The 17,442-nt window shown below is 39.0% G+C and overlaps 2 protein-coding genes across 4 annotated transcripts in view; both read right to left on the bottom strand.

The window, feature by feature from the left end:
• Nucleotides 1–14,302: 14,302 nt before the first annotated feature.
• On the bottom strand, nucleotides 14,303–16,388 carry LOC135706343 (uncharacterized). The gene has a single exon (XM_065227960.1). It carries the CDS (start codon nucleotides 16,293–16,295, stop codon nucleotides 15,534–15,536), a length of 762 nt encoding a protein of 253 aa, XP_065084032.1. The 5' UTR covers nucleotides 16,296–16,388; the 3' UTR covers nucleotides 14,303–15,533.
• LOC135706297 (liprin-beta-2-like) overlaps nucleotides 16,344–17,442 on the bottom strand; it is a 163,627-nt gene continuing 162,528 nt past the window's right edge. For 2 of the 3 annotated variants that reach the window (XM_065227877.1, XM_065227875.1), the window contains one exon: nucleotides 16,344–16,556. In XM_065227877.1, the coding sequence (XP_065083949.1) occupies nucleotides 16,435–16,556 (122 nt within the window). In that variant the 3' untranslated portion in view covers nucleotides 16,344–16,434. Of the gene's footprint in view, nucleotides 16,557–16,772; nucleotides 16,811–17,442 lie in introns of all 3 variants that reach the window. The other variant, XM_065227878.1, reaches the window with a different exon arrangement.

The raw sequence follows: 17,442 nt of genomic DNA on the forward strand, positions 1-17,442 counted from the left end.
GTAAACAAACCAATACTGCATATGTGTGCGTTCCATAGAGAAAAAGGTTATAGAAAGAAGGTCGCTGCTTAGGTTGCCGAGAATACGTAAATTTCCCTATGTTAAAATCAAAACAAAAATACTAGCCTATCTGGTGGATGGATGATGGCACAAGCTTTTAAGAAAATTCTATTACAGTGAACCACAGTGATTTCTTCGCCAGTTAGTCGTCTGTCACTTCGTTTGTGGGTAGTACCAACAATCAATACGAAACTAACGATTTTAAATTGGCTCACCACTTTAGTAGCCTATTGGTCCCAAGCAAACGATTATCGTACCCTATTCTAGTCGAAATTCTAGTACTACGCAATGTTTGTTTTGATTCGCTATGAAATTTGACAGATAAAATGAGGGGTTATTGGTTTTTCCTATGTTTCGAGGGGTGATTCGACAAGCTTGGGACCGAAGATAGTACCAGATGTGAGCCAAAAAGTTGAGCACGTTATTTCGGGACCTTCTAGTCTTAGAGTTACCTCTATGATAGTACCAACAATCAATACGAAACTAACGATTTTAAATTGGCTCACTACTTGAATAGCCTACAGGTCCCAAGCAAACGATTAACGTATCCCATTCTAGTCGAAATTCTAGTACTACAAAATCTTTGTTTTGATTCGATATGAAAGATATGACAGATAAAATGAGGGGTTATTGGTTTTTCTTATGTTTCGAGGGGTGAATCGATTAGCTTGGGACCGAAGAGAGTACCAGCATAGAGGTAACTCTAAGACTAGAAGGTCCCGAAATAACGTGCTCAACTTTTTGGCTCAGCTCTGTTACTCTCTTCGGTCAATACACATACAACATTAACACGCATACACAAGAAATAACTTTCATAAAAGTGCGAACATAATATAGAATATATTTTCTAAAAGTTCCGTTCAAGTTCCGCCAGAAGCTGCTTAGAATGCTCTTCAATTATGATACCGGAACTTTCATGTTCTTATAACGACTTAAAAATGAGGCTGCTTAGAATTCTATAGACCACCTGCAACCAAGATGATTAAGCTACAAATAGCCTTTTATCAGAACTTTTGGTTACTTGGGTATTTATACCAAATTGGGCTTTGTTCAAGAACGTCCGAAACAAGCCTATTACTAACGACGTTGCTACTGTTGGTAATCTAACAACGTTGTTTGCTCATTGTTGAAAGGTATTGCTTACTTGGATCGCTTTCTGAAGTGCTCGAGATACGTAAGCGACATGCATAGATGACGTAGCATTTGAGGGGACCGATTATTTGGCCGTCCCGCCATGGCGGAGGCATACGAACTAGTGACTTTTTATTTGTTATCGTCTATATTAAACAGTACAGAACAATACTAAACACACTGTATACACAAGTAATGACATTTGTGTGTGGATCGCAGATGAGCTAGCCATAGGCTAAAAATCTCCTTAATAAAGAACTAAAAAAAAAAAAAAAAATTGTTTGTGGATGGATACATCTTTAGTGTGTAGGGTAGTTGCACATATGACCGACGTGTGGCCAAACAAGGGGTTTTCAGGAGTTGTGACCGGCTGTGTATTAGGAATGGAAAAACACGCTACGAGGAGGATCTTATATTGGTCAAAAATACGTTACGTAATTTATTGATTATCGCTAAGAGAAAACACTCATGAATCATATCAGCCACTTCAAGAAAATTCTTGATAATTCACATTCACTGGATCTACGCTACCACAAATGCAATAGTAACGTGCTTCAAGTCTACTTGAAAACAGCGCAAATCAGAGTTTTAAAATGCAAAAATTGAATGAAAATAAACTTATTTCTCTTGTACGACGTTTACCCTGCCTATACGACAGGAAGGATGCAGGATTTCGTGATACCCTATTAAGAAAAGAGAAATGGCAGGATATTGGTAAAGCTATGAGAATTTTCGGTAAGCACAACTTCTTTCTCATTTCATTTTCACATTTTAATCAATTTTAATCAATATTAACTTCACGATTTAGAGGATGCTGCAAAGCGTAAATGGCGGCAAGTTCGAGAGAGATATATTTACCGTCGAAAGAATCAAATGGCATTTACGAGATTCGATGCGCAGATGTCTTTCCTTGCTGCCAGAGTTCGTGAAATTAAGCCTGTTTTCCCACAAAAAAAAAATAGCGTGTCATATTAAATCTTCGCAAAAATGTTCATCAATGACTGCTGCGCATCATTCAAAATGCATTGGATCAAATCCGAAGACTTTGGGTGTGGTAAAGCAGGATGAATCACCAGGTGCCAAGTTCCATTCAGAACAACCGAGTATTCCAGTAACCTCCATCGTAGATAAGGTTGACATTTTTTATCATCGTTTAGCCTGCATAACCAAAAACATGCCTCTTAAACATCAGAAAGAATTGTTGTGTGTGATTCTGGAGATTGTTTTAAAAAAACGCAAACAATCTCTGTAAAACTAAATGAATTGTGAAGAACCAACACTACTAAACCAACAGAAATCGGTCGACACAATCCGAACCTCCACCATCAGAAAGTCAGAATATAGGGTAGGTGTACCAGCTACGACACGTGCACCAGATGTGGCACTATTTCATATATGCTAAACTAAATTTGATGATGTGATGTCGCTGATAAGCTACGACAAATGAGAAAATAAAAATAAACGCATTTAAAAAAAAAAACTGTTTCAGAGATATATATGGTTTAGTTGGGATCTCAAAACTATTTTTATTTTAACTTTCAGAATTTTACATACATTTTCCTGAATCCTAAATGAATGAAATTTGTGCTATGTGCACATTGCCATATTTCAAAGTCAGAAATTTTGAAAATTATAAATTCAAAGTCTTAGAATTTAATGTTGATACCTGTTTCAGAGATTTAGTTGATTATTAAATATAAAAGATTAAATTAAAATACAGTTACAAAATAAATGGATTTACCTAAGTCTGGTAATGATCTAATATGAGAATTTTCTTAAGTTTGAGAAACTTAAAATCCTTATGAAATCCAGACAATCACCCCTATTCCCGTTTTCGTACGAACCGGATTCGTTAGAAACGAAATTCTAACTTTCGAACATCAAATCAAATCAAAATCAAATCAAATCAGATTGATCGCCCACGGTTGCTGCTCTGTTATTACCAGATCAGCTGCAATTACACAGAGAACCAACAGATGGTGTTTGGGACTAACATTCATCCTCAATGTGTAAGAACTGGATATCTAATATTTAGCAATACCAGCGCCGGCCGTGTCCGAATGCAGGTCAACTAAGGAATGGGAAGGAATGTGTTGACGTGGTACTCGTTGTGAAGGAAACCAAGAAATCCTCTGCGCTTCCACGAGAAATCACTGGGATGTTCGATGTGGGGAAAGGTTGCACGTACACGCAGGGATTGAATTTTGGTAGAGCGATTATAATACACAAACACACAAACACACACACACACACACACACACATGCGCGCGCACTCATCCAATTTCTATTTTTAGATCAGGACCCACACTGTGGTAAGTGATGCGATCGGTGTTAAAGAAGAATTTGTTATCATTAAAATCTAGTGGGTATAGAATAAGGCAAAGTGAAAAATTGCAAGGAAGGGGACGGGCCTGGGATTGAACTCCCGACCTTCTGCTCAGTAAGCAGAAACGGTAACCACTGAGCTACCGAGCCTCGTCTTGAAATTCTAACTTTCGAACATCGTTCGAAAAGTTGTCAATTCATGAGACTGATCCTAGAGCTCCATGAGTTTGCGAAACCACTCATAAACGTTTTATCAGAATGAATTTGGAGTTGTGACCGGAATATGAACGCTTAGACGGAAAATGAACCTTTGGGACCACGAGATGGTTCACCAGGAAGATCCTGAACATCCATGAAAGCCGTATTTATGAAGACAAAAATATTAGCACCAAAACCATCACTTTTAGGTATATGGTGTCTTGGGGAAAGCTTATTCGTATTGTGTAGCCGATTTTAAGTTAGGGTGGTCCTTAAAATTGGTGAATTGAAAATTCAACCTATTTTTATTACTTGAGATAGACTAATGCAGTTTTTTTAAAAGTTGTAGAACAATCAATTTCAACCAACGTTGCTCATGGCACCAAATTTTTATCTCTTATGGTTCATGACTTATGGTTATTTTAAACAAGTAGGTTGGAGTGGCCCCTAGAAAATCTTTCTTTAAATATTTTTATTGGTGATCAACGTATAATCAATATTTAAAGAAAGCCGATTTTCTAGGGGCCACCCTAACCTCTCGTAAAAACATTGTTACAAATACTTTTAGAACTTTTTATGACGCATATTTTTGCAGAAGTCACTAATTTGAACTTTTTTATTTAAAAGTTATGGCTAGTTTTTGATAAAAAAAAATTAAATGAAATTAAATACTTTAAACAAAAACCGCTCTCACAGTTTTTCCACAAATACTGAAAAAACACGATCTTTTAAATGAAATCGAAAGTTTGAAAATCGGTTTGCTCCATTTAGAGACATTGTTGTTTTAATAGAACCATTTTTTCGAAGAAAATCTCCATTAATTTTCTAATAATAAAAAAAAAACATAGCGCCTGGTTGCTTCAGCAAAAATATGCGTCATCATAAGTTCTAAATCCAACCAATTTTACGAGAAATGAACTTATGAAAAGATATTCGAAGAAATCTGTTTTTTATGGGCCATTCTAAACTGCTTGTTTAAAAAAATCAAAACTCATGAACCATAAGAGATAGAAATTTGGTGTCTTGAGCAAAATTGCTTCTAATTGATTGTTCTACAACTTTTAGAACATTGCATTGGTCTATCTCAAATAATTAAAAAAAAGTATGTATTTTCAAATCTCCAATTTTGTGGACCACCCTAATTTCACTAACATATAAAGATCGGCCAAACAATATGAAGAAACTTTCCCCAAGACACTATGTACCTAAAACTAACGGTTTGGGCGCAAACATTGTTGTCTTCCTAAATACGGCTTTGCGACCATTGTGCAGTGGATGGTCCTCCGAAAGATCCGAAACATCCGTTAAAAGGCTCAATCCATGGAACTGATCCAAGAACTCCGTTTTTTCGTAAACTCTCATAGACGTCTTATAATTATGAATTCGGAGTTATGATCGGAAAACAGACCCTGGAGACCATGAACGCTGGAAAATAATAGACAACTCATCAGAATAAACTCGGAGTTAAGACTGGAAAATGAACCACAGGGAATATCCGGAACATCTATTAAAGTGGATAGGTAAAAAAAAACTGATCTAAGACTCTATGGTTTTTTAGAACTGCTCAGACACATTTGTTTTATTTATTATCATGGATGATTTCTAGGTGGTATTTAAGTAATTAATAACTTCTAGACACTTTTAACGAAATTTTTGAATATTATTCCTTGGATTTCATGGACTTATTTCCTTTGACTTCTTGGAGATGTTTCATTGGAGTTACAAGCTAACGAGGGACTAGCTTCAATGATTATATTTTTAATTCATAACATCAAAATTTAATCAATAAGCCATTTGAAAACATCGTCTTATTGAGTTATTATTAATATTAATTTATGAGTGGTTTTGAAAAAAAAAACAACCGTGGAGCTCTAGGATCAGTTTCATGAATAAAACACTTGCAATTATCTTCCGGATCTTTTAATGGACCATCCCGTGGTCCCCAGTATAAACTGTCTGGTCAAAACTCCGATTTTATTGTGATAAGATGTGTATGAGTGCTTTCTAAAAAATCGTGGAACTCAAGCATCAATTTCATGAATTGAGCACTTTTAGGGATGTTCCGGATCTTCCAGTGGAGCATCCTGTAGTCTCCATATTCTTTATTCTGAACACAACTCCGAATACATTCCGACAAGACGTATATGAGTGGTTTTGAAAAAAAAACCGCGTAGCTCTAGGATCAGTTTTATGCATTGACCACTTTTACGGATGTTCCGGAACTTCTAGTGGACCATCATGTAGTCCCCAGGGTCCATATTCCGGTCACAACTGTAAATTTATTCTGATAAGACGTCTATGAGTGGTTTCGAAAAATCCGAGGAGCTCTAGGGTCTGTTGCATGAATTGACCACTTTGTAACGCTGTGCGGTTTTTTTTCTGTAAATATTTTATCGATTAAGTTCAACTAAATTTAAGATAAAATTCATTTCATTATTTAAATTTCAATTTGGATTTCATTCAGTAGTGAAATATTTCGTGCGTTTCATAAAGTTATATATCGAAGTTACGCGTTATTTATGGTTAGGTGTCCTGGATAAAACTTTTGCTATAAAAAGCTCATCTTCATAGATAGTAGCTTTTATTGCACAGGCTTGCGGAAGGCGTCATGGAATACTTCGCCATTCGATTAGTTTGGCGCAATTTTTGAATAAAAGAATCGCTTTTAAAAGACAACCTTAATTTCTAAAGAAGAATGTCATTAGGAACTTTCTTCCCCGCGAAAGGTACTCTGACTCGTCCATTTCGCTTTCGAATCGGCTGGTGAACAGAAGTGCGCGAATAAAGTTCTCGTTAAAAATTGTTTGTGCCTTTAGCCTTGCCTTAAAAGGTAGTTAAACTTAGTGAGTGAGTTTTATTTTCAGAAGTTTTATTAAGACGTTTTCTTTCTTTGTACAGTGTAGCTAAGGTAGTTTTTTGAATACCGCGTAGTCTGTTCGTTTTGTTTAGTGAATTTTGTACAAAAAAGGTAATAATTGAATTTAGTTTTATATTGTAATTATTTAATTAATGTGAGTTCGCGTTGGATTTCCAGCGCTTTGCGCTTTTTTTGTACGGGCTGGATTTTAATCTTCGGTTCGGCTATCGCAAGGCCGGACAAGGGGTTCTGCTAAGTGGCATCTATTCCGTCGTCCGTGTGAAACGGACCATCAGACTCGTGCGCCAAGCGAAGGCCCGCCTGTTCAAAGGTAGCTAAACGGAGAAGAGTGAAGTTCGCTATTCCTCGGAGTGAAATTTTTCCGACGGTCGCCAATCAACCGTCGACGAGGTCCCTTTTCCGCTACAACCTCTTGTGGACCATTCTTTCCGAGAGCGCGGACCGTTTGAGTGCGTAGCCAAGAGCGTACCACGGTCCGGATTCAATCCAAGGAGAAGGGTGGGTTTCATTTCATCCCGGGCGGTCATAGCGGAAGCTTAGTACGCGAAGCCGTGCGGTGGTAAGTTGGCCCTCTTTTCTCTGAGGGGCGAATCTCCCGGGAAAGCACGACTACGGTCGATGCTCAGCTCTCGACGTATTAAATCGGAAGCCTTCCGTCCAGCCGCCACTCTCTCCGCAACTCTAGTTCGGCCATACTGCGCACGGGTCACCTTCATCGCTGCTCGCCATACTGCAGCTCAGGTGCGGCGCCATCACGCCTCGCCGCCATCGCCACGCTAACTGGAAGATCTTCTTCCGTCGCCATCATCGAGTCGTCGAGTCCCCACCGTCAGCCATCATCGAGCCGTCGTTCTTCGCATCGAAAAACCTGCGCAGGTATGTTAGAGCATGTTTTTATTCATGGCCATGATTTGCTCTTTTTTCCGTACACTCATCCAGAAGTCCAACCCGAATAAATGAACTCAATAATAGTTTTGAATGAAGATCGAAGATTAGTTTTTACGTTTTAAAATGTTTTTCCCTGGAATAAAAGACACTCGCTATCTTAAGTTCAGTTTTTCCTTCGATTACCGCTCAGTTGAGTAAGAATTCCTTCTTTCTCTTTCCGTTTCGTCCATGTTCTGGGTAAGTCAGAGTAATTCTTTCGTTCCGATAATATCTGCGGTTCTACAGGACTTGGCGTTTTACCTTTGATAAAGCTAGTTGTGCCATTAGTAATCGGAAACCGTTCAAGAGGTTCTCTGAGATAAGGTCTCATAAATCGGGCAAATTTCAAACACGACCAGTGGTCTCTCCTAACCGAGAGTGGCGCTTAAGCCACTGAGTTTTACGAAAACCTCAACGAAAATTCGTGAACGGTTACAACTTTTACGGATGTTCCAGATATTATAGTGGACCATTCCGTAGTCCAGGGTCAATTTTTCGCTCACAACTCCGAATTCATTCTGATAAGACGTTTATGAGTGGTTCCGAAAAATCCGTAGAGCTCTAGTATCAGTTTAATGAATTGACCACTTTTACGGATGTTCCGGATCTTCCGGTGGACCATCATGTAGTCCCCAGAGTCCAAATTAAGGTCATAACTCCGAATACATTCTGATAAGACGTCTTTAAGTGGTTTGAAATATCCGCGGAGCTCTAGGATCAGTTTCATGAATTGGCCACTTTTTCTGATGTTCCGGATCTTCCGGTGAACCATCTCGTGGTCCGCAGGGTCCATATTCCAGTCACAACTTTTTCCAAAAACTTGAGTTATTTTTAAATCAGAATGTTTTTGCCCATTATTTCTCCACCTTGACCTATAGTGCAGAAGATGACATTTGTTGTCCCCTAAAAGATATCAACAAATAACAAAAAAATTGAAAAAATCCTTTTTTGAGAATTTTTTTTTTCAAGATTTTATTTGAAATTTGAAAAAAAAAGAAGTTGGGTATTTTTAAGAGTGCATATTTTTTTCAAATAGTCTCATCCATTATCTGCAATATTGCCCAGTAAATCGAGTAATTTTTTTTTTCTGAATATAAGTTTGATATGTTCCTATAGCACCTTTTCCAAAATAAGGCTGGATTAAAATTGATGATATCGACAGTGAGAATTCATAAGGGCCAATACCGCAAATGTAAACAAACTGAGTTTTTACTACTACGCTGTTGTGTGATAAAAATGCTACATGGTAGTACCAAAATTTCTTAAAAATATGTTTCTATCAAATTTATTTTTAAGAAAAACAAAACGGCGAATGCTTTTTTATTTTTACTGTGATCAATTTTCTTGAATACGCCCTTTTTCCTCTTGTGTATCGCCGGGGCGAAACTGTCATTTTGCTAGTGCGCATGGCGAATATTTTTTTTCATCTTGTATGGCTACAAAAGCTTGTTATAAATTGTAAATCAAACAGTTTTGTTGTTTATATTCCAATATCATATTCCTTAGTGATATTGCTTTCTAAAATATGGATTTTTCAAAAATTCAGATGCTTTTAGGTAAGTTAAATAAAAATATGATTGGTTCTAATACTGAATACTGAATAAAAACCACAAAATTAATTTTATCGCTACAGATGCAGCTGCACTCATTTCCGGGAATGATAACTCGTTTCATTCAGAAGCAGATAACAGCTGTTCAGCAGTTCCGGTACAAGCCACACCATCAGTTGGATGTTATGAAGAGGTGATTACAAGCGGAAGTAAACAGAGTGAACAAAATTCCTCCATTGCAACGGTTCCAGATGATGCATTTTTTAGCAACGTCCATACTTCTACACCAAAAAGTTTGAAACTCAAATACCTGGATGGTCCTTCTGTAGGCAAAACAGCTGCACCGTCACAAGCAAGATCACGAAGTTCTATCGATTCACCTCCTCGGATCCGTTCGTGCACCCCACATGACACACCTCAGGTAAAGTTTGACAAAAAAATGATTGTACATTTGATTGATTACAATTAACATCGAAGGGTGTTCGCCTCGGTGTTTGCACTAGATCACCATGTGCCCTTGTCGATCTCGAATCGTTTACAAAAGCCGAAACGAAAACCGGAAGACGAATGATTGAAATCGAAGATGAAAGACAAAGGGTAGTTTCATTCGAGCGACCTTCGAGAAATTTCATCAGCCCATTTGCGCGGAACAAGTCGTTTGATGCATCAAACAAATGTTTGATGCATCAAACAAATATAAGGTTAAATTAAATTGACAAACCATCGACATACGATTAATTACTATTCCTATTGTAGGGTGTTCTCACAGGACCGTCGCGAAAATTTATCGGTCTCAGTCGAAATCACGGTTCATTCAGTGAGATTTCCTTGTTGCCCCTTCAAAGTGTGTCTACCCACCTCCACTTACGTTCTCGAATTTTTGGTGGTATGTATTAGAGATTCTGTTGTGAGGTTTCCAGGCTAGATTAAATTGTTTTCCGCAGGCAACGGATGATGACTTGCAACTTTTGATTTTGCAGCACGGAATCCTGCTGAACTTTGTAAATGTTCTATAGTGGTTTTGTTTGGTCAGGATTTTACACTTGAAACTGTCTGTCTGATTTTTCGCATAACGGAAAACTTCGACCATACGCAGATTGAGTGTCACCAGTAGATCGTCGTGTTCTTGCCCGAAATCAAGCTTCCGATGCATGTCGTCCAAGTAGTAAGAAACGTGAAACTTGAGTGGCATCGTCTTTCAGGTTCAAATTGGGAGCCCCACAATTCTGTAAGAAAAGGCATTGATTTCAACATATTCTTCCTGCTTAAGCCTATACTCACCGTTTGAAAGAGCTGCAAGCTTTTTGATTACATATTTCTCCATTGTCCACTTTGTAACCAAATGTAACCAACTCGCTTCATGATCGACTTTTAGTGGAACAGACTGCTCTTGCACGTACATACGTAGACACCAATTGCCGTTGTAGATTAGGAAATCGAAGAAATCCGTATCGGATGCAATAACCGCCCGAAGTCAACAGTTGATCGTGCTCTCTCGATAGCATGAAGGTGACATGCTTGTGGGCCAGAAAATTCATTTATAGTGGAAATTGCACGGTGCCAAGAAACAGTGCTTTAAACAGTCGACGGATATCGACTGGTCTACACATTAAATAAAAAAATATTGATAACAAACGAAAAAAATCACACGGTACAAAAGGGCGATAACAGCAAATGCTAAGGAAAATAGATGTAAACATTTGGACGAAGTATAATATCAACAAAACAAACAGGCGAAATAATTTAGGCGAAATAGAATTGTCAAAAAAAATTAGGGCGAATTTTTAGAGGCGAATGCATAACCTCGCAAAAAAACGGGCGTATGACTATTTTTATTTTCTTAAAATTTAAATCGACAGTGAGCATGCAAAAGGGCCTATACGCGATGATCGATTCTCTTCGTCGATGTTCTCTTTCGTTAATAACTCGCTAGATTTAACGTTTATCGGTGCGTTTGCTGTTACTTTTGATAGCCAATAAAGGGTGTACACGATGAAATTGCCACACTATGAAATTGCTCTAACTTTTTAACCGTTGGGTAGAATTTAATGAAAATTTGGGTGGATTTAGTTCATAGTGCATTATTTACATCCTGCAAGTTTTAAAGTCCTGTGATCAAAACTCGCGGAAATAGAGTCGAAAGAACAGCTCGTGCGTGATAAAATCTTGCGCATTCATCACGAGAACAAGGATCTCTCGCATCGTTCCATCGCTTAAACGTTGGGAATCGCGAATTCCACGGTGTCGCGAGTGATTAAGCGGTTCGAGGAACGGTTGACCACCGATCGGAAGCCCAGAAGTGAAGGAAAAAGTATTCCGTACAACACCAAAAATCGCAACCGCGTAGTTGGGGCCTTCAACCGAAATCCGAACGCCTCCGTTAGGGATGTGGCTAAGAAGCTGCACCTAAGCCGAAGTTTTGTCCAGAAGGCCAAAACTAAGGCTGGGCTTCGAACGTTCAAGGTACAAAAGGCCCCTAATCGCGACGAGAAGCAGAACAAGTCCGCCAAAACCCATGGCAGGAAGTTGTACCTCAACATACTGACGAAAGTTGAATGCTGCATCATGGACGACGAAACATATGTGAAGGCCGACTTCAAACAGATCCCCGGCAACCTGTTTTTCACGGCCAAGGATAAGTTCAGCGTTCCGGAGCATGTCCGCACTCAGAAGATGTCCAAATTTGCGAAGAAATTCCTGGTTTGGCAAGCATCTGCACGTGCGGGAAGCGGAGTGCACCTTTCGTGACCCAGGACACGATGAACGGACAGGTGTACATAAAAGAGTGCCTCCAGAAGCGGCTGCTTCCTCTCCTGAAGGCCCACAACGTCCCAACAATCTTTGGCCTCATGCCACTACTCCAAGGACGTGCTGAAGTGGTATGCGGACAATAAGGTCAATTTCGTGCCGAAAATGTTCAACCCTCCCAACACTCCGGAGCTCCGCCCCATCGAGAAGTACTGGGCTATTATGAAGCAGCACCTTCTTAAACGACCTAAGGTAGTGAAGACAGTCGAGGAACTGAAGAAAGTATGGGTTTACATGCAAAAACGGTTGATCCACAGGTTGTGCAGAATCTTATGGCCGGGGTTAAGGCCAAGGTGCGGGCATTTGCGTATGGACTGTAAATAAAATACGAGTAAAATGGTAAAATGAAGTTTAATAGTTATTTCTCAATCCCTGAAAATTTGATGGCAATCGGATGAAAACTCGAATTTTGCGAATCAATTTTGTGTGTGGCAATTTCATCGTGGACACCCTTTACAACCTGTTACTACTCTGCATTGAACAAATTCTAGAAAATTGTTTCGCTTAGCTGTAGCAATGCAAAGAGAAAATCGATGAAGAGAATCGATCATCGCGTATTCGCCCTTATGTATGCTCACTGTCGAAATGATACAGAAATTAAAAAAATAAATCATTTGTCGTTCGAACGAACGAACGATTCGTTCAAAAACGGGAATAGAGGTGAATATGTAATTGCATTACAAAATGATCATTGATTGCTTTAAGGTGATACGGCAAGTCATGCAACAATGGCTGTCCCTACAATCATTAAATAAACGTGTTTTGGTATGCGTACGAAAGACATATTCCTACAAAACAGTAAATTACTAATTATACACCTTAAAAAATGGGCCTGAATTGTATGAATAAGATCTGGATACATATTTTAATACTTTTCCACTAAAATATTGTCAATTCATTCACGCATTGGTAATATTTGCCGATTTTGTTCTACTCAGGGCATAAAATTTCAATAACTGTTTTCACTAGCTTTCACTTCTCAGAACCACAATAAAAACAATTACGACACGTGCTTCTACAAGAACTTTTAAGTTAATGCACTTTTAAAGACGATATTTACTTAAATAATATCATTTGCATCGTTAAAAACGCGAGCCGCGAATAATTTTGCAAGTTGAAACTGTTTTGTTTACCTTTTTTCTACACACCGCATTACGAAGGTGTGTGTACGAATCATCTATCATCGTATCCAGTGTTGTCGATTTAATTGAAACAAAGTGTGTAAAAACAATGCTTTTATTGCTTTTTAAGGTGCTTAAACTGTGTTCAATTTAGAAACCATCACTAATAAATATTTAAAACAATTTCTTATTTTGTTTTTCAAGACAAAAAATGATAGTAAATGATCCTAGAAATCTTCTATAGAAAACATATGTGTCTATCTGGTTGCACTGCTCTAAGCCATCAGCTGATATGCAAAAGGCGGCAAAAGGATGATTCAAAAACAAAAACATACACTATAAGAAAATATATCCAGCGGCTAGTTCATTTTTGCCTACTTTTGACTTTGAGTATAATCACATTGAGTATAAACATATTCACATACTTTTGGGTACAACTAATTATTTTTTGGGTAGAAGCGAATTGTCAATTCCATACTAATTGAACACAATCAAATGAAAACTCTTCGACCCACATTACCTAGTTTTGGCTTCCTGCAATATAGTGCCGAGATTTGTGAAATTGAGTCACTTTGGGATCTTTTTTCTTACCGTGCACCTGGAGGTTTGAGATCTGGAATCACTTTTGGACAGGTCGTATGTAACCAAATTGTACAAAGTGTGATGTTGAATCAATTAACTACTATGATAACTTGACATGTTGGTCTTGGTGGCTAGGCGCATTATTATGTTCTGTATAGGAAGGGGTGTCCTGGGAGGTGGTAGGTCGATAATATTGGCAAATTGAATGGAAATGTAGTGATAGTCTCTGTTACACATTCGACTTAATAATAACGAACTCTAGCAGCTATGTTTACGGTAGTTGCGGTAGTGCATGATGTACACTCACACCACTACAGCATCAATGATAATCAATTCACTGACACATAGAAAGGAGAGAAAAAAAAGCAAAAAAAGCGTGACGTATCGTATCACCTTAAATCAGCGTTGTTATGAAGTAAATATCATAAAATTTAATATTTAAGGCGAGGTGGAAATGCATCGAACTGGAAAATAAAATAACAAAGAGCCTTGATGCCTTTTGATTGAATAGCAGTTCAAGAGTTTCTATTTAACCGTAGTTTAGCAAAACACCATTAGCATTCCCAATGTCGTATCGCACATGTAAAAAAAAAAATTCAAACAATGAAAATGCTGTCATCAAGTATTCAACTTCCCATGCAATTTAATTTATTTTCTTTTTATTATTCATTTTCCTCAATCACTGAATTACAATAGTTTTTCTTCATTCTTTCGTCTAATGTTAATTATCTTATTGATTTCAACTTGATCAACTTCTAACAAACTTCGCGCCTCTCGTTCTTGTATGTATGCATGTATGTATGTATGAATGTCGATAGAATTGCTCTGCTTCTTTCGTCGAGTGTAAACATTTTATTCAAACGGGTCATAATCCGCTGCAACTATTGTAGGTTAATTTCGGTTGTAAAGTCCTCAAACGTTTTAATTCTGATGTAGTTAATTAATGTTATTATTTGTTTAGTTTCAACTGGGTCCTTGTGTTGGGAGTTTTTATGTTCTGAGTTGGATTCAAACAAGCAAAATCCAGTTTGCTAACAATCATCGATGAACGCCTAGCGCTGTGCCTCAATCAGCGAGTAATTTTGGACTTATGGTTAGTCAACGATCTTATTCAAGATAGATAGTTGGTCACTTAAGTGTTGGCTGCAATGTATCAGGGTGAACTGAACTTGATCGTGGTTCTGGTAGCGGGAAGATTCTCTTGGTAAATGAAGCACGGAGAAGGTCAGTGGGGGGAACTGAAGAGAACGGCTTATCATTTCTACGCGTGTGTTTGTGTGTGTGTGTGATTTTATTGTCTTTGGCTTCAAGTATGCGTAAGAACTCGATCAGTTGTATATTTTTACCAACTAACTGCAATATTTAATTTCAACGGTTTCCTACAAACGTGGTATCAAATTTTCTGCTTGAAACAATTCAACGGGAGAATTTTAAGGATGAAAAGGTTAGACTTTTATGCACAATACTAAGGTAACGGTTGTCAGCTTGCTCTGGTCCTAGGCAGAATGATTGGTTTCGGTGTGGGGGTCGGTTAGTAGAAAATGTGTTTTCTCCCTCCCATACGATATATGATAACGATAGACCCCTAAATATGGGTGCGATTTACTCTGTTCCTGTTCTAGTAGGTACACATTAGAATAGTTTGTATTAGTCCACTTAGTTAGCTTATATATCTGGTCGTTTCAAGTGGGACAGATTGTTCCCATTGGTTGTCGTTCGGTGTGTGTGTGTGTGTGTGTGTGTGAGTGCTTTCATGTCTCAATGGTACGCAGTTTTATAGTTTTAGGAAAGTTTGGAAATACTCGATGGTTGTGTGAAGGTACCATCGAACAAGGTCGTAGTTTAAAAAAACATTAAAAAAAATCGCTCAACTGGCGACGTGATCTACCTATAAAATGAACCAATATGTGTATATTTGTCCCTATGTCTTAATGGCTACAGGTTTGCTTATTATTAGACATAATAATCAACAATGTTATTTTTAGTGAACTGGGACAGCGACAGGGCAGCACCGGCAGAGGCAGAGGAGCTCGGGGAGGACACGGTGCTAGTGGCGGCGGCTGCTGCCGTCACCGTCGATGTCGTCGACGATGCCAACGATGTAGATGAAGAAGCCGATGGAGAGTTCTTCAGCTGTCCGGACGATGACGTCGACAGGCCGGGATTGGGATTCTGTCCAGCCATGGCTAGTGCTTCGGTGATGTTGCTCGAAATTGTGATCCCATTCGCTTGCTGTTGCTGTTTCAACTGTAGCAAACTGCTGGCCGAACTCGACGGGGAAAACTTCAGCAGTGAATTAGCAGTCAATGATCCGCTGAGACCGGACTTTTTTGCCACTTTAGCCAACAGCGAACAGTTACTGAAGGAAGCCGAATTCTTGACCTTTGTTGTTTTGCTTATGCTCAGCGGAACCGTGCAGGTGGCGTTGAACGAGGCTGACCGCTGTACCGGAACTCCGGCATCTCCCTCTCCTTTGCCGGGGCCCTGTTGCTGTTGCTGCTGCTGCTGCTGCTGCTGGTGCGATTGCTGAGACTGCTGGGACTGGGGTCGGGCCGAACTCGCCGTGGAAACTAGCGACGACGAGGAGGAATAGTTAGAACTAGTGGAAACCGATTTATAAACATCCTTCACCGGCGAGAAGGATGCAATAAAGTAGTTATTCTTGCTCGACATCACGCTGCTCGGGATCGGCGAGGACGATGCGGTCGACGACATGGAGCAGCCGGCCGAGATCAACCGCTGCTAGGATGTGGACGTCGTTGAGCTGCGCGTCGAGGTGGGTGAATCGGAACCGACGTTGTTGTTGTTGTTATTATTATTGTTGTTGATGCTGTTGCTGTTGCTGGAGGAGGCATTACTCAGCAGTTGTTGATGTGAAGCAACTTCGGACCCGACTCCGGAGGTCGTGGTTGTTGTGCTGCTGCTGTTGCTGCTGATGGTGCTGTCCGGGTAGGTACTGAATTGAGTCTTCGTCGTCTGGAACGAGCGGGGGATAATCCGTTAAAATGCAATCATAACATCAATCAACAATCCAATATAATCAACATCAGTTTAACAGTTAATATCAAATCATTCCATGAAACCGTTTGAGTTATATCACCAAATATGAGTTGGGTTACGAATCAAGCAAATGGTTGTTATTTGGAAATGGCTCACATTCCACAAACATGATTTAAGAGAAACTGTATTTACCAAAATGTTACTGACTGGAAAAATGCTTTATCGCGATCCTGTAAAAGATTGAACGAAGCCGTTTTTAATGAACTCTTTTCTCGCAAACATTCCCAAGAGCAAAAGCATCATCATATGGCACTCATTAGAAGCGTTGGGTCCCAAAAGCAAAAAGCTTGGCTAGTTTTATTTTTGTCTGAGGCTGGAAGGTGTCAAAAGCATAAGCATTTATCGATACGTGAAACTGTAAATATTACCTGTATCAATTAGCCGTCATAATACCGAACCTGCAAAATACGTGCAGATGCTTTGTCACAGCAGGACTGTCCTGTTTCCGAGAGGCAAACTTGTTCACAGCATTGACACACATTTTGAAGGATCGGTATTATGACTGTTAAAATCTTACAACAAGGAAAGGGAAGGAGTGGGGAGATTTCGCGATTCTTAAATTTAATCATTGGCAAAGAGTTAAGAAATGTGGTTCACAATTTCGAACTGAAAGCAACTCGTGCACTACTTAAATGGCAGTCCATGTTTTGCCAATAGAAACAATTAAGTGCACCCTAAAACAGCAGTATCACAAAAACATGCAAATGTGCCAATATTTAGTATAGAATTCTCAATACAAAATGTGGAGGCAGCATGAATGAGTAAAATTTAAAATATTCTCCTTAAAACAAAGGAAATGCTC

The sequence above is a fragment of the Ochlerotatus camptorhynchus genome, unplaced genomic scaffold, assembly GCF_037179485.1.
Source record: "Ochlerotatus camptorhynchus isolate MF236.1 unplaced genomic scaffold, CSIRO-AGI_Acam_v1.1 ptg000277l, whole genome shotgun sequence".
NCBI classification, from domain to species: Eukaryota; Metazoa; Arthropoda; class Insecta; order Diptera; family Culicidae; genus Ochlerotatus; species Ochlerotatus camptorhynchus.

Bases quoted from the DNA above. Each gene is read 5' to 3' on its own strand.
- LOC135706343 (XM_065227960.1), bottom strand. From the start codon at position 16,295: ATGTCGTCGACCGCATCGTCCTCGCCGATCCCGAGCAGCGTGATGTCG.